We start from the raw sequence: 27,795 nt of genomic DNA, 5'->3' as shown, positions 1-27,795 counted from the left end.
TTGATAAGTATACCACTTTGAATTTGTGAAAAAAAAAAATCAAAGTTAAATTACTTGGTTGCAATACTTACTGCTCGAATAACTTCTTGATCCGAGAGAAATTTGAGAAATTTATGAGTAGACTGTGGTCCTTGTAGGAATTTGTGGCCAGTTGAATCATGGTTGAATAGTTGCTAGAGTTCTAGAAGAATGAGTAATTTAGTAATTCCTTGAAAATTTTCTTTTTCAGAGTGTTTAATTATCTAGGGGTACTGTCAAGAGCTTGAGGTCCCTCATATTTGCTTGTTTTTAACAACAATGTGAGTTTGTTTTCTTGATTTAGCTAGGTGTTGTTACAGTTTCACTTGGTAAAAGTTTTTGAGTGACACCTTCAAGACACAAAGGTGATATTAAGCACAAAATTTCTTGGCTTTGAGAAAAAAAGAAATCAATGGAATCTAATCTAGAATGTACTGTATAATTACTTAGAATTTTTTTCCAATGAAGTAACTACTTCCATCCTATTGATTAACTACTTAATTGAGGACAGTTTATAATTTGAGATAGGCAGGATGCTGTTGGCATCATCCCATTCATCAGTACTACTTGGCTTAAGTTGCAGACAGTGCTGATGACAGCACTGGTGGGTATGAATGTTCCTGTGTGTTGGAATTCACGTGGGAGCTTGAACCAGCTTTGCTGCCAAGCAAAGTACCTCTGGAGCTATAAATCTAATATTTATTCACAGAGTTATTTAATAAATTATTAGACGTACAACATAAAGATTATGTGTAGAAACAAAGTTTAGTTTCATTGTTTGTAGCAGATGTGGTTTTTTCCAGCTATTTGCAGAATAATGCCTCTTGATGTTTTTAGCAAAGATGTGAAGAGCTTTTAATATCGACTGTTACACTTTCAAACACTTAGCCAATCTAGTTGTCCTTCATCTTGAGGGTATATTAGTCTAAGTATGCACAGTTGTTCACCTTGTTTATTTTTCTCATTTCCAGGATATGAAAAATGCTGAACTTGCTCTGTTTGAGCTCAGCAGGGTGATTAGTCTAGAACCAGATCATCCTGAAGTATTTGAACAGCGAGCAGAAGTGAGCATTTTTTGTGTCTTCTCAGACTTTTGGAGAAGTTGCAATTATACTGTGTTTCCAGTCATATCTTAACTGACTTAATGCCTAAAGCTTGGTGTTCTGTTCTCCTTTCTTTTAAAATACACACATTTCCTCTCAAACAGTGTAATTTGTGGAATGTTTAGTTTGAAAATAAGACATAGACCATATAGAGTTATTTTAGCCAATGGAATGGCATATATTATGTGTAAGTGTTCAGTTTTTGACATACTATATAGCAAGATCATTTGTGTTTGTTTTTTTTATGAAATTAATGAAAATACCACTTGAACATTACTGTTTGCACCTTTTGTCACCTTAGTAAATCTACAGTGAGTACTAGTTGTTAAAATACCAAATTTTTTAAAAATTGAATGTTCCAGGTTTATATTTGTGCATGTAATTTAAAAATCATTCCAACCCACATATATTTTTTATTTTAAAAGTCAAGTATTGTTTTGCTAACTACGTTACAGAAAATGTTAAGATGTTAAGAAGAAGCTTTGTAGACAAATCAAAAGTATAAATATTAAAGTCAGCATACTGTATAGTGATAACTGCCATAATATTCAGAGTTTTAATGTTTTTAGTGATCTCGTATCACATTTGTGAACCTTGATTTAAAAATGTGAAGGACATTAAAATAATTGGAAATGGACCATTTTCCATTGGGAGAATGTTTTTTTCAAATTAGCCTGTGGAGGATACTTTAATTACATTTTCGTTTAAATATGTTGAAATGGCTTGAAATGGAGTATTTTGCTTTGATCAACTTGTTTTTGGTTTGGAATACAGGATTTCTGAATATGTGGTGATGTTCATGTACACTGATAGTTTTGAGAAAAATTCTTCCAGATTTACTCTTTCATAGGGATTTAAAAGCTATAATTACTGACATTTACAGTGGAACTTTCCAGCCTATTCTAGCAAATACAATTACTCTGTTAAAGCTGAACATGGAAAAGAATAATCTTCTATTTCTATAACAAGTCCATTCAGTCTGTCTGCCCTAAACTGTATTTTGGTTTTGTACTCTTAGATATTGTCCCCACTAGGACGAATCAGTGAAGCATTATCAGATCTCACCAAAGCTATTCAGCTACAACCATCAGCAAGGCTCTACAGGCACAGAGGTACCCTTTACTTCATATCTGAGGTTAGTGGAGTTTGGGGATTCTCTTTGGCTTTGGTTGTTTGGGATGTTGTTCATGATTTTGTTGACTTCTGTTCTAGTTCTTAATTTTGTTCTAGAAGTTCTTTCCTATTTAGTTAAAAAAACCCAAACCAATCTAATAACAAAAGCCCTGCTTCTCCTGTAGCTGCTTTCTGACAGTTCAGGAGTATTCACTAAGTATTTCATTGACAAATCTATTTAATGCTGAAAATCAGGGGACAAGTACCTTGCATGCACACCTCAGATACTTTTTGAGGTGTTTGAGGAGTAGGAAGTAGATAAAGAATTTGACTTGATTTTTAACCTGCAGTTAATTAGTATTAATAAACACCAGTCTAAGAAGGAAAATATTTACGGCCAAGGCAGTAAGTCTTTTATATACTTAAAAAATCATTTCTCACAATAAACAAAAAACCCCTACAAAAATGCTAACATCCCATTTTGCTATGTGATCTGTGTGTGGTGTTCTTAAAGCTTCAATGTAGAACAAGTAGCTTTATCTTCAAAGATTGTGTGAATACTAGATAGCTTATTTCTTGCTTGATTCTTTTGATTTTACTGTTTGCTTCCAGCTGTTTTTGCATTTATTTTACTATGTTTTATACAGCACTTTCTGTAAAAGTTGGAAGTGTGTTGTGCATTCTTTAATGTTCTGATTGGTAATTGATAATCATTGCTGCTTAGCCATGAGACTGACTTCATATATTAAACAATATTCTGTAGTTTACGGAAATAAAAATGCATATTCTTCTTTATTTGTATGGTGTTTTCTGTGTCATCTGAAACCTTCTTTATCATAGGATTATGCAACAGCCCATGAAGATTTTCAGCGCTCACTGGAACTGAACAAAAATCAGCCTATAGCTATGCTTTATAAAGGCTTAACCTTCTTTCACAGAGGACTTCTGAAGGTAAAGCTATATTAAACAATAATTCATGTGGAACAATACCTTTAATTTAAGTTATTTCCATAAAACAGTAGAAATATCATTGGTGTTGATACATCTATTTTCTCTCACATAAGGAAGATTTTTAAGGTAAAAGAGTGCAAGCAAAACAAAAAGATTACATTATATGATTTGTAAATACTGCAGGTCTTGTTGAATCTCATTAGGTCAGTGATAACAGATATGTTTAAGGATAATGCTTTGAAAGATATTTGTATTTAGCACCTCTGCTAGTATTTGTATGATTATGTTCAAAAATTTCAAAATTAAGTAGAGATTTCCTAAGTTTTAGGAAGGGAAGAGGGATGAGGAAGAAATTAATTTTAAACTCTTCCTTGAATGAGCTAGGAAGTAATAAAGGAAAGTACTGGTAGAGCCTTGCATTTATGCATGTTTATTTCAATCCTATGTTGTTTCTGGAAGGCTGATATCTAACTTGAGGGAACATACTTGCTCCTTCAGTGTCCAAAATCAGCGGCAAGTAAGTTCATCCCATGTCTTTAAGTTTTCACCATTTTTAACTCAAAACTTCTCTCTGTTTTAGGTGTAGCAATATTGCCCCTGTTTCTTGTTTAAGTGTTTAGAGGTGCTGCTGCCATTTTCCAGGGGAGAGAGTAATTAGACAAGTTATCTGAAATCCTCAGTTGGAAAAATTAAGATGCAGTGGTGTGATTCCTGAATTCAACAGTGGAAGCTGTCTTCTTTTTTTAACTTCTGATAACAGCTTGAGGTTCATTATGGGTTGTATGCAGTGCTTTCATAGGCTAGCACTATATTCTTATCTCGAATTTTTTTTTTTTTTTTTTTTTGCAGTCCACTTCCTCACTTTTTTAGTACTCAAGCAGGTATTTTTTCCACAGTCTCACTGTATGCTGTGAGAACATCAGACTCTCATTGAACTTTTATTGTCTGTGTCTTCTTGCAGTAAAAAGAGACACTTACAAATAATAGTCTGGATTTCTGTTTTTTGTTTTAGGCAACAGAGACCCCAAAAAGTGATGGCGAAAATAAAAAGCTGACTGGAAAGTTGACAAAAATAAGTGCTGTCTCAGTTAGCAGAATAGAAGCAAAGTTTTCTTCTTTCTGATACACAGGTCAATACGTTTCTGTATTGCCACATCCTTCTCCCCAGTTTCTTTTCTCAAAGGAAGCATTTTCCCACTCTGATGTTCATGTTCAGAGATTATCACTGAGTGGTTTTTCATTCCCAGGTACACCTTAGCTTCCAGTAAGATTCAGGCTGCCATGTGTTAGGTTTTATAAGGCTTGCTGAAAATTGAAGATTGGGGTTGAGGGTGGATGTGTTCATTTTTGGGTGAAAAGAGATTTGTTTGAATCACTGGTTTTTGGAATAATAATCTTGATTTTAAAACTTATCTATAGGATATGAGCCTCTCTATAGTTGTAGGTGATTGTCCTACATTTTTGTTCAGTGGTTATTTTTGTGCACATTGTAGTACTCAGAATATATTTGATAGTTTTTCTAACCAAGAATTTCTAAATTGACTAAAGATACTAGTAATTCTTTACTTACAGCATCTAATTTATTGCATTGAAGACTTCAAGATACTTTCCAGGCATTCCTTAGTAATATAAAGTAGTTGATTATTTCATCCTTAATTCTAAGTCTCTGTATTGAATATTCCAGTTTGTGTAGCCACTCTAGTTTAAAAAGCTGAGTTCTTAATCAGATTCTTTGAAGAGGAATATTTCTTTAACCACATGCTTATATTGTTAGCTTTTGTTTGAATTACATTGTATTCCTTACAACAGCAATAGCAGTGATAGCAACAGTACACGCTGTTGTGTGAAGATGATCACTTACTCTGTAATCCCTAAAGAGAATTGTTTCCAGCTGACACAATAACAAAGAATGCAATGAGACAATTAAAGGCAGAGTGCAGATTTGAAGGAGTCTTTTGGCCTCCAAAACTTAAGAGGTGCATTATGAATGAAGAAAGAAGACTGTAAGGAGAGACTGCTTTGCTTTTGGGAGCAGACTGTGCTTTGAAAGCAAACTCTGAAGGGATTTCATCTCTGAACTCTATTAAAATGCTAAAAGAATTGCTCATTCCCACTGCATGTTAGACAAAGGAATTTCAGATAAATCTGTCAGTACTGTAAAAGATGTTTTGGTATTTCATTTATTATGTAATAATTTTTACTCTATAGATTTTGTAATAAATTCGTGCCTCGTTTGTTCCTTCCAAAGCTTGTGATGTATAACCATAAATTCCATAGCTAATAACTACTGAGGATGCTGAAACTTAATGAATGTAGTAAGTTACAGGTTTTTCTGTTGATTCCTTTCTGTAGGAAGCCATTGAATCCTTCAAAGAAGCTCTGAAGCAGAAAGCAGACTTCATAGATGCATATAAAAGTCTCGGACAAGCCTACAGGTACTCATAATCAGAAGTAGTTGAAAAGTCATTTTTTCATCCGGTTGTGTTCTTTAAAATGCACTCTAAGTTTTACACATTTATTACAAGTTGTGCAGAACCAAATGTGGTATTTGGTAGCTCCAGCAGTTGGTATGGCTGTGTCAGGATATGTTCAATATAAATAATTTCTATGTTTGCTTTGTATTTTTCATTTAGTCTCTGGGAGCTCTTTGAGTCTCCCAGACACAATGGTTAGCTAAATGGCAGTTTTCAGTAAGATGTGTTTTAAGTATGCTAAGTGATTTTAAAATGATAGAAAGGGTTAATACAACATGAGCTATAGGTGATTAAATCCTGCTTCAAATGTAGTGGCTTTGGTGTTCATGCATTTATTTGAAAGTAAAGAGCTGTGGGTAATCACTATTCTGCTAAAAATTCTTCTTGGCAAATGTATTTAAAACTAGTAAATCTTGTTTGTTTTTCTTGACTTGCTCTTTTTTGAATTACTGAACTGAAAAACTATGATAAACTAAATTGTATACTATTTCTATTTTAATTTTCTCATGACAGTTTGTCTGTGACTGTTTTTACTGTCTGCTGACATGTACAGCTGTCCTGCACATGGAGTAATTCCAGTCAGTACATTTTTAGTTCGTTTCAGTTTTCAAATACCACGTGCTTTCTTCTTACTCAACATTTAAGTAGTTGGTAAATTTTTAATAACATTTTTGTATTTTAAAAGTTAAAAAGTCCTCTCAAAGATATTTTTTTCCAAGAATGCTTTGTGTGGAAGTTTTATTTACTTTAGTTTCTGAAGAAATACCTTAGGTATGTGTTTTTATAGTTTTAATGTCTACTGAGGATTTTGAAGATCTGTGCTCTTGTGGGGTTGTATGTCAGAGTACATATTTCTGGAAGTAACAAGCTGTGCAGCTGTTCTTTTATTGCCACAGGAGAATGGTTGCAAAATTACTGCTTTTGTTATAGAAATTTTGCTTTAGTACTTTGTTTCTCTTTGATGATATCCCCTTTGGACACCTTAAAATCACCTTTAACAATTTTTTTTGTCACTGTTGCCTTCTGTTTTTATTTTTCACTTTCTGTCTTCTGGAATCACCTAGAGAGCTTGGCAACTTTGATGCTGCTACAGAGAGCTTCCAGAAGGCTTTACTGCTGAATCAAAATCATGTCCAGACATTACAGCTCAAGGGAATGATGCTTTATCATCATGGTAGCTTAGATGAAGCACTAAAGAATTTTAAGGTAAGCAGGCCCTAAGTAAACACAAAATTTACATGTTTTAGCAAGGTCTTGTATTCAACAAGTGCAATAAAATGGACAAATTTAAAAGTTTTTCATTCTGAATGTGTGTGCATTTGAACTAGAAGTATTCTTTTCTGAATCTGTCTTAAAAGATAAAACTTAACAGTTTGTAATTAAAAATGTAATCTTGCTAAAACTAAGGTGGCTTCTTTAACTGTTTTCTGTGTTTGTAAAGCCAAGCGCTAACTGAAATATTTTATTTTTCTTTTTAAACTGGTAATTGTGTTCTTGCTGATACTTTGACTTGAAACTTAAAGTTTTTTCATATTGGATAAAAGGTAAAATGTACTAGTCTGTAATTTTCAGCTGAAAATAATTTACAATGTTTATCTAATTTTTCTAGAGTATTTTCTTCTGAAAAATTCAGCATATGTTGTGATTCATTGTGCTTGCAGAAATTTTCATGTTGCCAAAAATCTTGCCTATCTCTACTGGCATTAAATAATTGCCTTATTTTGGAGACAGAACAAAAAAAGGCAGATGTTATTTGTATGCCCATATTCTTAAAACAAGGAATGAAATAAGATCCCTTTCCAAATGAGTCTGTGCTTATCCCAGGGAGAACACTTTACATGCATTATTACATATTCACCTTCTATAACCCAGTTTGTAGATGGTGATGTAATTGAAAAGGTACTTCAACTTCTGAGATGGAGATGCTCTTCTAAAAACATGTCATTACTAGAAGAATTGGAGCATTCATTTCTGAATCATAAACAGGAATTTGCTGTGTGTTTAATATACAGTAAATAGCTGACTAACATAGAAGTGTACTAATGCATGAAGTAGTGAAGAGATGAATGGGGGAAATGACAAAAGAGATGTATATCTATATACTTAACCCAAAATAATTTGCAATATTGTCAGGAGTATATTTTGCCTAATTTCACCCAGCTAACATTGAGCTAATATTGTTAGAGCAAAGTATGCAAAGACATATTTGCATTGACAAGGTTTGGGGTTTCAGTTTTTCCCCTTTTATAAAGCTGAAAATATTTTTTCTTAAATTTGCTAGCAATTTAAGTGCTCAGCAGCATTTGAAAGAAAATGATGATGGAAGTGGATCTTAATAATCATTAAATCTTTTCACATGTCTTCTGGCCAGACAGGTTGGATTATTTGAAGATAGTCTTTCTGTCTCTTGATTTATGGGTGCTTTGTTCCTTTAATCTCCTAGAGATGTCTTCAGCTGGAACCATACAATGAAGTGTGCCAGTACATGAAGGGTCTCAGCCATGTTGCAATGGGACAGTTTTATGAAGGCATAAAAGCTCAGACCAAAGTTATGTTAAATGATCCTCTACCAGGACAGAAGGCCAGTCCAGAATATCTGAAAGTGAAATATCTCCGAGGTAAGTTGGAATTATTTGGGGTTTTTAAAAAATTTTCTTAAATGCTTCAAGGACCCTAAAAGTGTAAGCTTGCTTGTAATTATGGTCATTCTAGAGAAGACAGTGTACATTCTCATGAGCTCTGTTGAGTATGTATGTTAAGAAAAAGATACACTGATTCTTATTGTTCATAAAGTTAAAAACTAAATCCAGGAATGGAATATATATTTCTGTATAAGTGTAGACTGTTGTGATACTTGGTTGAAAAAGACTTATTTCTATCTTGGAAATTGGCTAATAGAAAAATGATATTATCTAAAAATAATGACTTATTTAAGTGATGTTGTTTAACTGCCAAGCATATAACCTGGTTACTGTTTTTGTGTAATGGCATAAGTAAACTGATTATGCAAACAGTATTAATTTTATTTCTTTCCTTCAGAGTATTCGAGGTATTTGCATGCACATTTGGATACCCCTCTTACAGAGTATAATACTGATACAGATCTTCCTGGAAATTTCAAGGATCACTGGGCCAAAAATCTTCCTTTTCTTATAGAAAATTATGAAGAACAGCCAGGGTTACAGCCACATATAAAGTGAGAATTTTTATTTTTAAATCTTATTTTAAATGGGGGGGGATCTGCCATTGAATTCAGTAAGACTGAATTAATTTGAGATATTGCATGTAAACTGCAACCTACTATGTATGTTCAGTGGACTTGAGGAGGAATGAGTGTTCTTTATCCTTTAAAATGTTTCTCACACAAATGGTATTGATTTGTAAAACACAGATTTGTTTGCCAAATGCTTTCAGGACTTTTATAACCAAGCTATGTCTGATGCATGTTTTTCTCCTCTGTAAGAGATGTGTTATTTCAGAATTTCGAAAGCTATAAGCCTGATGTGCAAGAGCTCATATGTGTAGCTGATCATCTGGGTTCCATGATGCAGTATGAGACACCAGGATTTCTTCCAAATAAAAGGATACATAGAGGTATACTGAAAATGTTCTGTGAATTTGAGCGGGGGCAGGGGAGTCAGTGTGATAGTTGAATGCTGTATCTTTCCTATCTGCAAATTGGGTTTATGCTCTGTTTCTTTCAAATCAGATAGAAACTTTAAAATAATGATTGGCCTAGCTGAGCATTGGAAATCAGGATCTCTCAGACTTTCTGATGTTGTCCATTCTATTCCTGTAAATACATTGCTTTCCCACTTCAGTTTTCCTGTCTGTGCAGCACTGAGTATTTGGCTCTGATTGGTTTTCTGTTTCTGTTGTTGGTACCTCTGTCCTCGTGCCTCACCTCAGCAATGGGATTGGCCACTCTAGAAGTAATGCAGGCTGTGCAGCGCACTTGGGCAAACTCCAAAGTTCGGATGAATGGGAAGACCAGGCTGATGCAGTGGAGAGATATGTTTGATATTGCTGTGAAGTGGAGAAGGTAATGGTCACAGAGGGCAAGCCTGGACTGGTTGTCATGATGATGAGTGCTCCAGGTAACCAAAGGGCTGCAGTCATGGGCAAGAAAATGAGCACTAGCTGCCACTCTGTAACTAGAAAAGTTCTGATAAAAGGATGGTGTAGTTCTGATAAAAGAAAAGGAGTGCACTTCTGAAAATACTCCATTTTTCTTCTTCCATAAAGGAGGGAAAAAAAAGGTATAGCATTTTCCAGTTGAAGCAAAACTGTGAGAGACCATAGGATCCATTGCAGCTAAGGCAAATAAAAGCTAACAGGTTCAACTCCAGAAACATCAAATGTTTGAGTTGTATGGTTTTTTATAAGAAAAATATCAGTATTTCAGGAAAAGTTCTTTTCTGTAATCTCTGAATTCTAGTTTTTGCCTAAAATTGTTTTGTCTGTGAAAAAAGCTTTATTAGAAATATTGCATGGATTGAAATGTGTGCCAAATGTTGATGTTGTTGTCCTTTGTCTTTGTAGGATAGCTGACCCTGACCAGCCTGTGCTTTGGTTGGACCAAATGCCTGCCCGGAGCCTTAGCAGAGGTTTCAATAATCACATTAACTTAATCAGGTATGAGAGTTTTACCAAACAGCATTCCCACACACACTAAGGGGTTGCACCAGAATTGCCAGCTCTTTGTGAAACAGCATTTTACAACATTGAATGTGTATGTGCTTACTGTTTTACTTTAATATTCATTTTATGATTCCTGATGGAACATTTGGGATTTGTGCACAGTTTTCCCTTACGACATTTCCTCTTTTTCCTGAATTGCAGTTGTATTACTGAGTTGTAGCAGTGTCTGAAAAGGATCCAGAATATACAAATTTTCACATGCTATTTTTAATTCCCAAGTAACCTTAAGTGTAAAAATTTTATTAAGTTTATCATAGTTTATCATAGTAATTTTTGTCAATCCTGCTTCTCAAAGGCAGATTGAAACAATGCTGTTTTATTAGTTTTAATAGTGATTTACAGTGGCGAGGGAAAACAGTTCTCATACTTGTTTTCAAGGCAGGCCAAAGTAAAGCAAAAATGATGAAATAAGTAACCTGTGAAATGTAACAGTTGCACTTCCAAATAAAGATAAAATTTAAAAGATTCAACCAGTGTTGTACGTTCCATCTTCTCCCATGCTGCAAAACTTTGTGGTCATGACAGTGCTACCCCCTTTGAAGTGGTACAAGTGTGACAGACTCAATGTGGCAACATCACTGTCAATCACAGGAGCAGAGTGTGTTTGTGTAAGTAAATATGTAGCCAGGTTTCAGCTTAATCCACCCCCTCCTGGGAAATACTGAATCTTTGATCTGTCATTCTGCTTTTATATGTGTCTATCTCTTTGTTCTTTGACAAGCTGTACTGAAAAAGGAGAATGAGGGAAACAAAGCCTTCTCAAGAATTATTTCAGGCAGAGAAAAATAGTGATGTTCTGATGTTCATATGCAGAGGCTCATGAGGATTTGTCCTCACTCTTCCTTTCAGTCTGTGGAATGGACCCGAGCAGCCTCTCCTTTACTTGGAGTGGTTAATGCTGCATTAAACTCCAGTGCAGATCATTTACTTTGCAAGATGTGCTGCTTTTTGAACAGTCTTGTGCTCAGGTTTCTCTCTTCACCCAAGCCATTTGGGTTCCAAGCTGTTTCCATCTTTGCTGCATTTCTCTCGTGTGGTGTGTACAGTGCAGCAGAAACCACAGCCATCTGTCCTTGGGGACAGAGATGCATTCTGTACTTCACCTGTTTCTTAGTGGTTTTATTTCTAAATTGGAGAGTAAAAGCTTAACTTCTAGGTGACCTGTGTTGGCAGAAAGGCATTCATGTAACAACACTTAATTAACATCCTTAAACTAATACTGAACATTTAATCTGCAGAGATATGTCCTTGTACAGAATCTCTGTGTCAGGAACTCTGGTTTTGCAGTGACCAGGGTACTTGTTTTCCTTTCATCAGAGAATGCTGGCAAAACTGAAGATGTACTCTTACAGCTGTTTTGGTCATTTTATAGAAGTCTGAAGTAAGCTTCAGAATTGTAGGCCCACAGTGAACCTAATTCTAACCTTTTTGGTTTTGCTCAGCCTTGGCTTTTGGGAATCTCATCAGCGTTTTGGTTTGACTTGTATAATAGCTAAGTAGTGGTTCTCTGAAAAATACTGGTTTGCTGCCTGTTTTGAAGAAATAGATTTGAAGCAGCCTAAATACCACTGTCTTAGGAGTTTCTTGTGCTTTAGTACTGGATGGTGATTGCATTCTTTTTGACTCTGGAAACCTGTTCTGGTTTGGTCATTCTCCAGCCTTAAGTAATAATCACTTGCTTTGATCAGCTTTCTGTTATTTGTTTCTGCTTTTGGCTCCATCCTGATTATTTCGTGTGATGTGAGGGATAAAATAAATGGTCATATTAAATGGTAATAGTTGTTTTTTCACAGTTCTGAAGCATCTTCTAGTTCACAGATTTCTAAATGACCATTTCTTCTTAAAGAATTATGCAGATTTGTATAATTTCATTTTTACATTACTCAGCTTGTAAAATGGCTGCTGATTGAAGAGACTAATAGGGCACAGAACTAATGCCTTTTTCTTGATAACTGAGGTGGTTTTATAGTCTTTTGACTGTCCTTCAGGAACATATACTTTGTTTTATAGTTAGGTTATGGTTTGAAAGTTATTTTCATACCCATATGTCTAAGGCTGAATTCTTTCTAAAACAGCATGGCTACCTGACAGCCAGGTGTAACAGTAGATTTAGGCTGACAAATAGCAGTTTGCATGGTTATTATGTATATTAAGATAAAAGCTGTTCAGTCAAACAAGAAATGTGGCAACAGCAGTTGGGTGTTCTTCCAGCATTTGTAAAAGATCTAGTCATGCTGAGCTCAAGCTGTCTCTAGGTTTTATTTCATCTGAATTGCACACCAAGAATTTCTGTGGGGAGAAATACTTAGATTACTTTTCCTTTTCTTTAGTCAAATTCATTCCATTGGAAGTCCAGTATTGTTCAGTGATTCCTGTCAAGTGAGTCTTGTCATGGAGGCATTAGCATTCAGTGTCTGCTGAATTAATTTTTTTTCTTTTCTAGAATGGCAAAATGTTTGGAGTGTGTCAGAAAAGAAAAACCTTTTTTGTTTGTTTTGTGTCAATTTGGGGACCTTTTTAAAAAGATATATAAGAAACATCTTGCATTTCACAATTTTTGATAGGATTTCAGATCTTAAGATGCAAGTGTCAGTCAGCTGTCTCTTTGTTGGTCCATGGACAAGGGTGAATTTGGCTTATCTCCTTTCTGGCATAAATGATCAAAGCTAGTAAAGTTTGATCTAAAGTTGAGAAAACGTTTTGGAAAGCTTTAGCTGTTTTCATAGACAAAGCAAGGATTTGTGATCAGCTAAACATTAATGATATGCTTAATGTTCTTATGGGAAAAAGAGGCATTCTGGAACACTGCAGCTTTTGAATTCTTGGTGGTAATGTTTGCTAAACAAGAAGAAAGAGTGGGAATAAACACAAATCACTTCTGACCACCCACCAAAATTCTTTCTTGGTACAACAGCTTCTCAACGGCCTTATAGAGGAGAGGTCTGCTTTGGATGTATTTTCCAAGATGACACTAAAGGAGAACCCACTTCCTTATACTGACACACTACTGCCTGTTGTACAGATATTTTTAAATACAGATGGAAAAGGATGGGACGTACAACAAGGGCAAATTCTGTATATTAGGTTTGTCTTCATCCTTCCACTTTCCCTGCCTCCCTTTCCTATGTGCAGATGTGTATGTGTTCTAATTCTGTTCAGTTTTTGAGGACTGTTTCTGCTGGTTTTCTGAGACTAGGCCTCCTAAGGTGAGAGACTGTCAAGTGAGACATTAGACAGGGACTTGAGCTGACAAAAATCCCCTAAAGTGGAAAGAAAAAGCTAGGTGCACACAGCTTCCTGTGATTGACAGTGGTTTTGCTTCCTCAGAGAGCGATAACACTTGCTTTATAAAATCTTGTTTTGTAGACTGGGAGAAGAGGAAGGACTCCTACAAATGCAGTAATGGTATGTAATTTTTCCTCTCAGAGTGATTGTAATCCCAACAGGTTTCTACCACATCTTAATATTGATTTTTATTTTTTTTTACTTAGAAATCCAAGGGAAAAAGCAACACCTTTTAATGTTTTTGTTTTTCAGTTACTGCTTGTAATTCTTGGGATTAAAAGCAAAAATAGTTCAATATAGAGGAACATAAGTGAATAAAGAAACATTGTATGTGAACAGTCAGAGCAGATCAACATGTATATTGCCAAATATGTAAACTGGAGCATGTTGTTATCTAGATGTGCAAATTGAGAATTCTTTTCTAGTTGTGTTGTATCTATGAGTCTAGGGAAGAATATATCTTGTACAAATTCATAATTATTATATATAGATAAGATTTGCTGGAATCAGGCACACTAAAAATGTAGAAATGTGCATGGAATGTAGTTTATCAGAGAACACCAATTCTAATGATACATGAATTTGAGCAAGTTCACTATGTAATCTATATTTAAAATGGGAGATTGGCAATTTACCATGTAGATAAATCCTACATGCTTCATTCCTTTAATTTACAGAGCAATTGTGAAAAGAATTGTGTCAAATATTAATGAGTAATATTTGTGTCCTGGAATGTTGGGTTGAAAAACAAGACTTCAAAAAACCCTTTCTTTTCTTTGTAGGGGACAGGTCATTAACATGCGGTACTTGGAATACTTTGAGAAAATTCTTCATTTTATCAAAGACAGGATCCTTGTTTATCATGGGTAAATTACAATTTTTTTGCCCCCTCCTTTGTTCTCCTGGTAATAGCGATCTAAATGAATACATATTCATTTAGATCTAAAACAATACAAAATATTCATTTTACAAAGTCCAAAAGACTTTTTTCTTAGTTTAGTAAGTTCTGGTTTCCTTAGCATATATAATTGTTTTAATTCCTGCTGGAAATGGAAAATTGTATTCATTGCCACATAAAGAAACTTAATAGGAAAAAAATCCCTGTGAATTGGAGTATACATAGAAAGTAATAACTGTTTGGAATTTGTAGCCATGGTTCTGTCATGATAGGATCTCTATTCTTTCTAAGCATATGATTTATTTATGATGTTGGGGTTCCTCTTGGTAGAATCAAGTACAGTTACTCTGGCTATTGATATAAATTTATTAAGAAGTGAGGAGAAAAAAAGAGAAACAAAGATATGGAAGGTAATTTTCATTGACCAGGTATTTGACAAGGAGCTTTAAATGCGCAGAGAATCTTTACTATCTGTTACATAGATGGGTTGGTAGATGCTGCCCTGGAACTGAAGAGAGTTGTAGAGTCTTGAATGAAATAATATGACTAAAGGTAACATGAAAATTGATGTTGCCATCTGTCCTGAATACTGTACAGTATTCTGATAACATAAAAAACGAAAAAACTCTTTTAGCTTTAAGCCCTCTAATTTTCCTCTGGCCTGGTAACTTTTATTAAATACTGAGTTCTGTTTTTCAATCTCATTATGCTACTTAAATATCAAAAATGAAAGTGCAGGAAATCCTTGTAACTATTGAAAATGTTCAAGTTTTGGAAATTTATGATAGTTGCTGAAAATATGTAGCTGGCACTCTGTCCTCTGTTGCTGGGAAGTTTGTTCACAGTAAGCCCAGTAGCATTTGACCTTAAACCAGACCAATTTGTGGTGTGATTCCTAAAAGAATTCTGTTCTAAAAATCTTGTAGAGTGTAATTAATAATTTTTAGAGCAGTAATTCAACAGGTTTCTTCATGATCCAGCTGTGCCTGCATCTGAAATATTTACTTGCCTTTGAGTCTACATAGATGTGTATATTTTGTGAAGAATACGTTTAATTTTAACTCTCTTCCACTTCTGGCTTTCCTTACCTCGAACCCTTTGTCCACACACACTCATGCAAACACTGTTTGATGCTTTAGAATGGTCAATAGCAAGAGTAAAACAGAGTAATGGATTAGCATAAGATAAATCTGAATACTGAAATTGAGGTTTGAAGCTGAAAAAAATAAGCTGAGCTGATATAGGAGAAAATTCCTTTGAAATATAGGAGAGCATGTAGACAAGTATAAGGGAACTTATTTTCAGAAAATAAGTAATTAATTTTCAACAACGTACTTAACTGTGGCTGATTAGGTTAAAGGTATGTGAATTTCCAGAAATACTACATGTGTTCAACTGTTGTATTTCATATTTAATTTTTTCCAGTGCTAATAATCCAAAAGGACTGCTAGAGGTTCGAGAGGCTTTGGAAAAGGTACATAAAGTAGAAGATCTTCTCCCCATAATGAAGGTAAATTACAGAAAAACTTCAATATATGGTAAAAACCATGAAATGTGTTCTGGGAGATATTCAGTTCCTCAAAATAAAACCATTGTATATAAACTTGAAAAGAGTAACTGGAAATTCTAGCTCAGGTTACTCCAAATCTGGATATATATGGTTGGATCTTCCCTTTGATATGTGTGAATGGGTGATGTATATTTGAAATCCTTTGCCTAACTGTGGACTGGTAACAAAATAATGGGAAACCAGAATGTTAAATGTAATTCTTTGAAACCAACCTCCTCAACCCAAGAGGGTTTGTGGTCAGATCTGCCATAGTGGGCTCACTCTGTGCCTGTACAATAGGAAGGAGAAAAATTGATTGCTGTGCATGTAAGATTAGTAATATGAGAGCTCTTTTTACTTTTAGGTTCATTGGTGCAGCTCAGTATGTGGTGAGGCTGGCACAGGGAAGAGGGGTAATAGTTGTTCTTTGTGACTGACAGCTAAAATGAAATCCTGGATAACATTTTTGAGCTTAGGAAGACTTGCCAAAAAAGGAGTGGGAAACCTGCAGGTTTTATTCCTCCTGCTGGTGGTATTTGTAGAAAGGCTTTGGATATATGACCTGCAAAATGATTTGTACTCTTATCTTGAGTAGTAAGTCTTGAGATGGGTTTAAGTAAAAGTTCTTTCCCCCCCCTCCAAATTAATCTAGGGGTGAGCAGTGTGTAAGTATTTAGGGTTGGGGAAACAAAGTTACAAAGTATGACTTTTTAAAGGATAGTAGAGGATTTTAATCAGAGCAGAATAAAATTTGGGAAGAAACCATTATGCTAAATAGAGACAAATTCTTTCTTATCTTGTGTGTCCACACTGGAATTTTGTATCTAAGCAAAGCAGCTGGGTTGCCATAGAGCAGAAATCTCTGAAGCTGCCTTGCTGCTACTCCTGACAGACTGTCTGGGCTTGGATGAGTTCTTGATACTAGTGCTCACTCATGCACTGCAATTATCTTTGCAGGAGCTAAATGGTTTAAGCATTACATTTTTCTCTGGGTTTTAAAATGTGTTGTGAATATATGTTCTTTGAAGACCCCCCAATTTCAGAGGCCCTTTTTATGTTACTGTCTTGTTCTTGGCTTTGAAACATGAAGCCAAATGGATACAAACTGAAACTTAACAAAAGCTTTCGCTGAAGAAGTAGTAGATGCTGGGGTGGGCAGCTAAGTGTTCCCTCCTGACACTCAAATGTGCAAGTAGGACTCTGTAGGGCATCTAATCTGGTTACTTTTGAATTGTAGGCTAGAAAAAATGCTACCATTTTTTTTTAAATGGATTTTAAAAATACAGGTTACTCCAAGAAAGTGATGAAAATATATAAACACAGTGGACTGTATATTATTGTTTCAAAGTAAATGTCTCAACTGGCAGAAGTTTCCATTCCTGTACATTTTGGTCTGGTTTGAGTCTCCTGCATCCCATTCCAGACTGTATCAAAGTGGAATGCTGTCTCATTAGAGACTTTTTGTTCTTTAAAATAAATGCAGATTCCCTTGAAACAAAACACCCTGGAACACAGGTTTGGGTTAATATAAATGACTGCATGAGTAAACACTAGTGCATACTAGTTTCATTAGTGCCTGTATAAAATGAATGTCTTTCTGATAGTGATGTAATTTGGTTATTTGGGTAGCTGGCAAATGCTCTATGTGGAAAGCTGGGATTTTGGCTTTACTTAAATGCAGTTCTGCCTGGTTTATACAACTCTATGGCTACAGTGTTACTCTTAGATAATGTAGCTTTGTAAAGTTCTTAAACCTAGAGATATTTTCCTTCTGATGAGAATAAACATCACTTGAAACTGGATCACAGTTAAGAAACTGTTGCTTTGAGTTTTATTCTGGAATTCACACTTGGATTAATGCAAGCACTTCTTAGTGTAAACATAAAATGGGGTCTCATATTCCTGCTTTTCCATTTACATGGTTGCACCAAAAGGTCACCATCAGCATGCAACTTGGGGACAAATCTGTACAACTTGAACTGCTTTTTACAGTGGCTTTTCATAAGCAGCACATTTTATTCACTATTTAGTTATAAAGTTAAATGCCACTGTGCCTCATTCAGAATTTATGATTTCCATTCAGAAGGAAATAAAGGATGAATGAAATAATGTCACTGACAGTAACTTTGTTCTGTTCTGTAAGTTGTCCACATTCATTTCTACTCCGTGTATTTTATGTGCTTCAAAGCAATAGGTAGGCAGCCTCTGCCTCTGCTACCTCTAATATTACTTTTTTTTCTTTTGAAAGCAGTTTAACAGTAAAACCAGAGATGGGTTCACTGTGAACACAAAAGTCCCCAGCCTGAAGGATCAAGGGAAGGAATATGATGGATTCACAATTACAATAACAGGAGATAAGTACGTTCACTGTTTTCAAGGGTTAGGGTACATTCAGCAGTGATGAACTATTAGCAATTAATTGTCTGAAATGCCATTTCTGTTCACATAAAGTGGATTTTGTTTCTCACTAGTGGCATTTTTGTAAATAACTAAAGTTTATTCATTTGAGGGCTTGATTCCTGTTGTGTTTTCAACAAAAAGGGAATTTGGATAACACTGGTGGAACTGAGTTGATTCTCAAACATACAGCACAGAAGTGATAATAGATCTTGCTTTTCAGCTTAGACTATAAAATGCCTAAAGGAGAAAAATATCAACTACCTCAGTATGTATACATATCAAAATGCATTTCTTCTTGTGAGACCTTATCTTTTGTGTTTACTGAAAAAGAAGTCAGTAAACACAAAGTCCTGAATGAGGAGGGAAATTTCTGTGATCTAAGAGCAGAAGACACGGTCTTCTATTTGAGATTTTGACTTTTTTATGTTTGAGATGTTTGCAGACCTTCTATCTGAAAGTGAAAATTTAAGTAGTACCTGAATGTCTGAGAATACAATAGAGGTTTTGGATGAGATAGTAAATGTCTCACTTTATTGATTCTGATTCCTTGTCTTTCTGAAAGTGAGCAAATTGAAGCTCAGAAGCACTGTCAAACTATTAAATTAAAACTTTAATTTAAAAAAGCTAAAATTCTATGCATTGGGATTTTTCCCAGAATTTGTGTGCTTTCAATGAGTGACATGGAATCCAAACTTTCCTACTGAAATATTAATGTATCTCTTGTTTTTTTATTTTACATTCTAAATCACAGGCTTATGTATGATGAAAGAGCATTAAATATATGGCCTCACTATTTTAGGAAAACTTTTTGGTGTCAGTAAATAGCCTAACTTTTTTCCAGACAAACTTTGTTCAGTGTCATTCAGTCTGTTTTGATCCATAGTTGGTAACTGCCTTATACCAAAACAATCCTGTTAGAAATGAAGAAAACTACATTCAGCATTCTATACAAAAATCCAAAGTCTGTGAAGATATTTTAAAATTTCATATTTCTTATTTTTTACCCACAATTTAAGTGGAACACTAATGCTTGTCAGGTATTCTTCAATGTAAATACTTCATCTGTGATTAGGTGGCAGTCTTTAGGCATTCTTTAAAACTTAGGATTGATGTAGCATTTTTAATTCAGCAATTTTTGGGGATTTTTAATTAAATGGGAAGTAATGCACGTGCTTAAGGAAGATGATAGGGAAAAGTTGATGTGTAGCTGTAGTAGATTTGTAATTTACCCTGGATATGCATAAGTTCTGTTCAAAAAATGTCTTGCCTCCTTTTCTTTTTCATTTGCTTAACAGAGTGGGGAACATACTATTTTCAGTAGAAACTCAGACAACAGAAGAGAGAACACAGCTGTATCATGCAGAAATAGATGCACTATATAAGGATCTAACAGCTAAAGGAAAAATTCTAATTCTGTCTGCAGAGCTGGGGGTAAGGCTGTTCAAGCAATTATTAATTCCTTTAAAAAGCCTTTTATGTTTTTATACTCTCTGTTTAATAGTCCCAGTTGTAACAGTTTTTGACAGAGTTCATAGGCAATAAAGTTACTTAAACCCAGTTCTGACAAGTACCATAAGAAGTTGCTATCATTCTATCTGTCCTTTTAAAATTTGCTGGGCTTTGCCTGCAGTACTAGAGAGTGTCCAGGCAAGGTCTCAGTATTGCAGTGTGTTCTGGTTGTTTCTTATTTTTCTCTTGGGCCTGTGTTCACCTTTGCCATCATCCCTGTAAGTGCTGTTTAGGGTTTGGCTCACAGTGGTTACATATAAGATGACTAACACAAATTTGTGAGAAGCTCTAGAATAGGGTTTGTGTTGATTTGATGTGCTAGGACAGTCTGACTACATTTGAGCTTTTTCTTTTTCCTCCTTTAAAATGTGTATAGATGAAATGTATTTCACCTAAATGTTAAAGATACAACAAAGTAGTTTGTTCAAACTTCTGTTAATCAGACGTCAGTTTCATTATTTCACATTTTCACATTTGAAAATTGTTCTTAAAAATACTTGTGGTTAATGTATGATTTTGCAATGTATACCTTTGTAAGGTATTACCTGGCTATTAAATTATCTTTAATTCACGCTTTTTTTTCTCTTAGGAAGTAGATGCTGTTTGCAACTTGATCCTGTCACTAGTTTATTACTTCTATAATTTAATGCCACTTTCAAGAGGATCTAGGTTGGTGTTGGTATTCATCATCTGTTACCTTTGTTGCCTGCTGTACAGTGTCCATGCCTTGCAGTATCTTAATGCAGTTTTAATATTAATATTATTTTTAATAGAGCTGTGTGCCCTGCACAGCTTTTCCTTTTGTGCTGCTGTGACAATGGGAACTGACTTGGTACTGTTTTAAATGCTAGTTTGTAATTGCTAATGGTAACTATTCATAGCTGCATGTATATTTAAAATGAAGAGTAGTCTCAGCTCACACATTGAGAAGTGTTATTTTTAAATTTTAATGCTTGGTTTTCTAATCCATATTGTGTTACACCACTGTAATTTCACTTAGGAAGTTTTTCTAAAATATGTACTTAAAATGAGATATACTTTGGCATAACTTACTTCAATGAAGTATACACTAAAATATTATTTTAGTAAATTGTTGCAACTGGAAAGGTCACCAGATGAAACTGTAGGATAAAGTTGCATATATCACAGAACTCTTCAACTGGAATTCTAGTTTAATGCAAACCTGCTTACATGTAAGACTATTCTGAATCGCTGTTCTACAAAGCACTTAACATCTTTAATCTTACTTCTAGATACAGTTCAGTATGAAAAGAACCTTGAGATTTTGGGATTTTTTAATCAGATTTTGCATTTATCTTATAGAATGTAAAAATTAGAAGACATTCTGTCTGAGATTCACAGTTAAAAAAAAATTTAAAAAAAGTTAAAAATGAAATAACTTTATAGTGTTTAAAAATTAATAGCTTTACAGTGCCTCCACTGGAGTAGAGTTAATAAACTCTTCTGGGCTGCAGCTGATCTTCTTGGGAACAGGAGTCTGCTTTGTTTTCAGCCCTGTAGAGTCTTAAGAGCTCCAAAGTCTGAAAATATGGTTCTGACTATAATGTAGAAACAGTAGTAAAACCCCATAAGTTCATAGCTTTCATTCTGGTGATGTTGGATAATTACAGGGATTTCACTTTTTAAGTGTTTTGTGCTTGTTTTTTTTCCTTCTACAATAACTGGCACAGTAATCTTTACTAGCCTTCTATGAAACAATACTATGCTCCATTTCTCTTGTAGTCTAAAATAGCATTATGGAAAGACTTCTACTCCATTTGTTGCTTTTAATTTTATTTTTTTAGTGTGATAGCATATTCAGTGATCATGGGAGCACTAATGGCAAGTGGAAAAGAAGTATCAGGAAAAATCCCTAAAGGAAAGGCAAGTATCAAAATATCAAAGTGCATTAGCTCAGTCTTGATGGAGGAGATAATACTTGTAAATGTGGGGAAAGAGCTGGAAGAATGAACAGAAGTTGCATGCTTATTTGCTGGAGAGGGATCAGCTGCGTGCCATGATGTCTTGCAGCCTGAGAGAGTATTGAAAATTCCATTGCTGTTCTGACAGCTGGTGAATTGGGAGATGGCATGTGCAGTAATGTGGATTAGTCAAATTGTAGCAGTTTGGTCCAAAAGGAATTACAAATCTGTTACTGAAGCATTTCCAGTGTGCTGAGCTGCTCTTTTCAGCTTGCTTTAAGAAGGGTACTGAGAATATTGGGACAGAATTAGTGATTCTTCTGGTGCACAGGAGTAATTTTCTGTCTGTACTCTCAGTGTATTGTAGAGCTTTTAGGGCTTGGTAAGTAGAAGTGAATTTGCAACTTTTCTTGATTTCTCCTTCCCCTCTGTATTCTGCTGAAGTCAAACTAAATCCTGTTTTTTAAGTGACTCCGTTTGAGTACTATACCACTTTGTTTAATAAAGGATTTCCTTTTCTTTGACACTTGGAGGTTGTTAGCTGTATTCCCTTTTCAGCATGACAGGAGTGAGAACACCTCTGTCTCTTTAATGTATTGTCAAAAGAATCAGTAAAATTCCAATAAGAATCCAAGTTGTTGAAGAAAATACCCTGCATGGATAACTGAAGAAGGGGTGATTTTCTCTTTTGTTCTAGAAAGCCCTGAAAACAATGTACTCCTTTGAGTGCAGTGAACTTTTAAGAGCAAACAGCATTTGCTTAGCAGCAAAAAAACTTCTTTTCAGTACATCATTAAGCTGGTATCTTCCCCATTCTGTGGGAGTTCAAGTGAAGGTAAAACACTTCTGTGGGGTTTCTTAAGTATTTTCTTAGGACTTGAGTAGAGTCCTAGTATTTTGCTGACTGATTTTTATGCAGGCAAACAGAGTTTCAGGATTACTACTAAGCAGGATTTCTGACTTATGGGATCACTGGGGACATCTTTACATTTGAGGGTTTTTCCTCAAACAGTGTGCCTGAATACAAATAAACTTGTTTTTTAGAAAACCTTTCATGACATGGAAGAAATTGTGGAATTAAACTGAAGTTTGTTTTTTGCCTGAGTTGTTAGAAGGGCTAATCTGGTCCCATAGTTATGACAACATGGATTTTCAGGCTGAAAATTCATTTGTCTGAAGTCAAAGGTGCACAGTAGCCAAGGGTCCTGTTGTTGCCTGGCAAGTCATTCAGTAGCCATGGCCAGTGTAGCTCCCAGTATTGGTTGTGTTGGGGTGTGCAAACCCACAGAGGATTTTAGTGTTTGGCTTGAATGCTTCAAACAGATGGTGAGAGACAAAGTAGTGAGGGCACAGACTGGTTTGTAAGCTTACTCCTTGTCTTACCAAGAATATAGGTAGCAAAACCCTTAAAGCCCTTCCTGAAGTTAGAGAACTTCAAAATTCAGTAATTTCTTAATATTTCCTTTGTTTTCTTGAATTTTCAGCTGGTTGATTTTGAAGCCATGACAGCACCCGGGTCTGAAGCGTTTACCAAAATAGCAAGGAGCTGGATGAATCTAAAAAGGTAAATCCTTTTGTTCAGATGGGGAATGGGGAAACAAAATATGAAAGACTATATGTAAAATTCAAACCTATACTAAGAAATGTTACTTAGAAATTACGAGTTTAATAAAGGATTCAGTGTATATTTTAACACTGTTTAGGAATTGATGAGAAGATTTGCATTTACAGACACAGTAGTGTATTTCTAGTCTAACAGAGTAGGTAATAGTCTAGACATCCAGTTATGTGAATAAACTCTCTGAGGAAATTGTTTGGGTTAATGTTTTCTTCATTTTATCCAGTGGGTTATATTTGTCTTTTTATATTATGGCTTATCACTGGCGATGAGTGAACAGAGCAAGGGGAAATTTTTGACCCTTTTTAAAAATTCCTATGGGTCTCTTCAAACTCCAAAGTAATTTGCTTATCCTTTAGTTCTGTTTTGATTTGGAGATTAAGTGTTTTCAAAGTAGGTAGACATTTTAAATATGGAGAATTACATTACTTAGTATAGGTGCATGACTTTTGTGGAATGCTTCAAATTTTTGATCTTCATATGAATTGATAATTTAATACTGCATAGATTGACAAGGAATTAATATTATGATTTGGGTGTATTTAATTGGTCCCCTAGTTGTTATTCCCCGTACAAAATCTAAAAATCAGGCCAGACACAACATCAGTTCTAGTATGCTTCAAGTCAGGGTCAAGACTTAGTGTTCTGAGAGAATTGGCCAAGGTCCTTACAGGGCCATCTATAATCTTGGAAACATGGTGCACATCAGGGGACATTCTTGGTTACTGCAGGAAAGGAAATCTTGAGTTCCTCTTCAGGAAGGTCAAAAGGAAGCCCAGAGAGACTGTAGGCTGGTCAGCCTCATTTTGATCCCTGGGGAAGCCATGAAGTGAGTCCTCATTTCAGTTGATATGGAGAAAAAAGTCACAGAAAACAATCCATGTGGCCTTACCAAACATTCTGTGAGCCAATGATGGTTCTCTGTGGTCAAAACTGACTTTTGGGGATGATGAGAACAATCAATATTGGTTATTTTTATTTACTTCAGCAGGGCTCCCACAGTACTCTCATATCAAGATAGCACATTATAGTCTGGACAAAAGGACAACTAGATGGATTAAGATGATGTTTGGATAACCAAATTTAGGGGGTACTCAGCACTTTGGACCACAACTAAAATACTGCATTCAGCTACAGTAGAGACCATAATAAACCAGAACAAATTCAGTGTAGAGACACCACTATGGCCAATGGTCTGGAGCACATGCCTTAACAGGAGAGAGCTGGGCTTGTTCAGCCTCGAAAAGATCAGACTTTGATGTAAGAGCAGCTCTGCACGACCTGTGAGTGTTTGGTGAGAAGACAAAAAGCCATGTGCATGAGCTGAAACAATATTTAGACTTGGCCTAATCTTTTCATCAGCAGACTGCCCAAAGCGGCTGTGCAGTCTCCACCCTTGGAGATTTTCTAGACTTGGCAGGATAAAGCCCTGACACCCTGATTTGACTTCTCAGTTTACCTTGCTTTGAACAGGATCTTAGATCCCATACCTCCTGAGGTCTGGTCCAACATCCTAGAGTCTGTGGAACCCTGCAGCTGCTCTTAGTGCCAGACATCTCACACTGATGTGTGTTACTTAACTTTATTATCAGGGGTCCTGAGCCTGGCAAATTTCACTAGACTGCCCCTTTTCACTAGAAAATCCCTTCCTAAAGGAAGAAGGCTAATAAGATTCAAGGACATCTTTGTGAAACTCAGGCTAAAAATCTACTTGTAAATGAGTAAACTTCAGTATTCATTAAGGAATGACATTTCTAAACTACAGGTGTAGCAAGTTGTGGATTTTATTAGAAGTAGTCTGCACAAATATTGAGACATGCTTGTCTTGGAAATATAAAATATTTTTTTGGTTCCCACAATTTTTTTCAGTAATTCTCTCAGATATATACTCTTCTTTATTAATCCTCTGTTCATGCTGGTTTTGGTTTTGTGGGTTTTGTTTGGTTTTTTCTAAAGACATATCTTACTTCCTTCTTGGGAGTAAAGTCAGCTTAAGACATTTCAGTGCTACCCATGTGTTTCTGACTCTCTCAGCTGTACTGTTGAAACTTATGGGAATCCATGTCAAACCAGATCAGGGAAGTCATTTGTGTTTAAAATAACCTTGCCAAAACAATTTATTTTTAACCAATAACATTTTGTAGTATAGTAGAACCTAGGAAATTGCTGGGTCAAATTAGAGATGTATAATAGGTGAAGAAATGTGCCAGAGTGGAGAAAATGCTAAAGTTGCCTTTGCTGAGGAGAAAAAAAAAAAAGAAATCTGAAGAACTACAGCCCAAAGGACTTGATGTAGTAATATGAAGGTAATTAGCTTGAGTGGCTTATTTGTCTGTGGTAGACAAATAATAGTGGATGTGGTAAATAAGGCTGGAAGACTTAAAGCAATACATTTTTTCTTTAAATTCTGCTCTTTGGAAAGCTCTTCTATGTAGACATTGTTTTCATTCTGTATGGTGATGGAGTAGTCATGAAAAGCAAGAGCTGTTTGTGAACAGCAGATTCTGAGAATCATTGAATCATTCAGGTTGGGAAACAACTTTAAGATCAGAGTCCAGCTGCTCATCCAGCACTGTGTTCACCACTAAACTGTGTCCGCAAGTGCTGCATCCACACGCTTTTGATGATTTCCAGGAATGGTGGTTGTTGCACCATTTCCCTGGGCAGCTTATTCCAATGTATTCACCCTTCCCATGAAGAAGTATTTCCTAATATCCAGTCTAAACCTTCCCTGGCACAACTTGAGCTAATTTCCTCTGGTCTTGTCCCTTGTTTACCTAAGAGAAGAGGCCAACCCCCATGTGGCTACACCCTCCTTGGTGAGTGGTTGTAGAGAGCAATAAGGTCATCCCTGAGCCTCCTTTTCTTCAGGCTAAACAACCCCAGCTCCTTCAGCTGCTTCTCCTTAGACTTGTGCTCCAGACCCTTCACCAGCTCCAGCCCTTCTCTGGACTCACTCCAGCACCTCAGTGTCCTTTTTGCAGTGAGGTGTCTAAAACTGGATGCAGCACTCGAGGTGTGGCCTCACCAGTGCTGAGTACAGGGGGCCGTCACTGCCCTGCTCCTGCTGGCCACACTATTGCTGACAGAGACCAGGATGCCACTGGCCCCACTGCTGGCTCATGTTCAGCTGCTGTCAGCCAGCACCCACAGGTCCTTCTCTGCCCAGCAGCTCTCAGCCACTCTGCTCCAAGCCTGCACAGAGTTAATTCTTGACACAGGTCCCAAATTTGTTGGAGAAAATGATAAGAAAAAAGTCTAAGTTAACTAAATTCATGTATTAACTTGCAGGTAAGTTATAAAACTCATTAAAAAATAACTTTTTTTTTTCTCTTTCAGTATTTCACCTTCTTACAAGAGCCTGCCATCAGTATCGGAGACTTTTCCAACTCTGAGAACAATGATTGAAGTACTAAATACAGACTCATCTCATTGTCTAAAAAAAACTATAGTTGTTGTATAATTTATACAAATAAAAGGCCAAGAGGTACTGCTTTGTAAATTATTTTGAATGACAAATTATGATCAAAATGGTTTGATTTTATTTTGGTTTTTTTAATAGAACAAACTTAATTGACTGTTTATCACCAGTAAAAGAAATCTTCCTGTGACCAATAATATTAAAGAGGAAAAAAGAAGTAGAACAATTACTTTTTCATATTAAGACACACTCTAACAGAAATAGTTATTCAGGGGCCAAACTGAAGAGCAGTAAGAAACTTGATCAGTTATAAACTGAACAGACTGCAGGTGAAAATTTATTTAATAAAAAAAGGAAAGTAATCTTCATTGGAAATAACACTATACTACTTCTCATTGTTTTTTTCCAAACCTCTGCACAGAAAACTTAGAGCTCTTCCATGTGTGAGTAACTGGAGTATACACAGGTATTTCATGTACTGAAGCCCAGTGAAGGAACAGATGTCAGCTTAAAAGAATGGGGTTCAGGGATGCATCATTAGGAAACAAAACCAAACCAATTACTTATTTGGAGTTAGGCTTTTGGTGAGCAAATGTCAGAAAAACAACAATCTCCCTTTCCAAGTACCCATTGGTGATGGTTGGCAAAAGTTATTAACAGATTGACAGGATTGAAGTATATTGGGAGCGCTAGTTAATGTTCCTTGAGTTGTTTTTTGTTGGACAGACTTGGCAGCATTCTGGAAAGGCAGGTTTCCTTAACCAAACCTTAATAAAGGTAAATTTGACCATCTGTCTGTTTAGTACTAATGAATGTGAATTCTAAACTTTATT

At 35.6% G+C, this 27,795-nt stretch overlaps 1 protein-coding gene across 2 annotated transcripts in view; it reads left to right on the top strand.

Annotated features, from left to right (window-relative positions):
- TTC13 (tetratricopeptide repeat domain 13) overlaps positions 1-27,031 on the top strand; it is a 39,590-nt gene extending 12,559 nt beyond the window's left edge. Inside the window, exons 6-23 of one of the 2 annotated variants that reach the window (XM_064708553.1) lie at positions 990-1,082; positions 2,140-2,256; positions 3,075-3,185; positions 5,538-5,620; positions 6,724-6,865; positions 8,103-8,277; positions 8,699-8,855; positions 9,123-9,253; positions 9,569-9,701; positions 10,202-10,294; positions 14,428-14,511; positions 15,969-16,053; positions 18,344-18,450; positions 19,788-19,923; positions 20,591-20,670; positions 21,807-21,885; positions 23,408-23,487; positions 26,881-27,031. In XM_064708553.1, the coding sequence (XP_064564623.1) occupies positions 990-1,082; positions 2,140-2,256; positions 3,075-3,185; positions 5,538-5,620; positions 6,724-6,865; positions 8,103-8,277; positions 8,699-8,855; positions 9,123-9,253; positions 9,569-9,701; positions 10,202-10,294; positions 14,428-14,511; positions 15,969-16,053; positions 18,344-18,450; positions 19,788-19,923; positions 20,591-20,670; positions 21,807-21,885; positions 23,408-23,487; positions 26,881-27,004 (2,010 nt within the window). In that variant the 3' untranslated portion in view covers positions 27,005-27,031. Of the gene's footprint in view, positions 1-989; positions 1,083-2,139; positions 2,257-3,074; positions 3,186-5,537; positions 5,621-6,723; positions 6,866-8,102; positions 8,278-8,698; positions 8,856-9,122; positions 9,254-9,568; positions 9,702-10,201; positions 10,295-14,427; positions 14,512-15,968; positions 16,054-18,340; positions 18,451-19,787; positions 19,924-20,590; positions 20,671-21,806; positions 21,886-23,407; positions 23,488-26,880 lie in introns of both variants that reach the window. The other variant, XM_064708552.1, reaches the window with a different exon arrangement.
- The last annotated feature ends 764 nt before the right edge of the window (positions 27,032-27,795 follow it).

Source organism: Zonotrichia leucophrys, chromosome 3 (genome assembly GCF_028769735.1).
Source record: "Zonotrichia leucophrys gambelii isolate GWCS_2022_RI chromosome 3, RI_Zleu_2.0, whole genome shotgun sequence".
Classification (NCBI taxonomy): Eukaryota; Metazoa; Chordata; class Aves; order Passeriformes; family Passerellidae; genus Zonotrichia; species Zonotrichia leucophrys.
The sequence above is the reverse complement of the archived record's forward strand: the minus strand, read 5'-3'. Positions and strand labels throughout refer to the sequence as shown.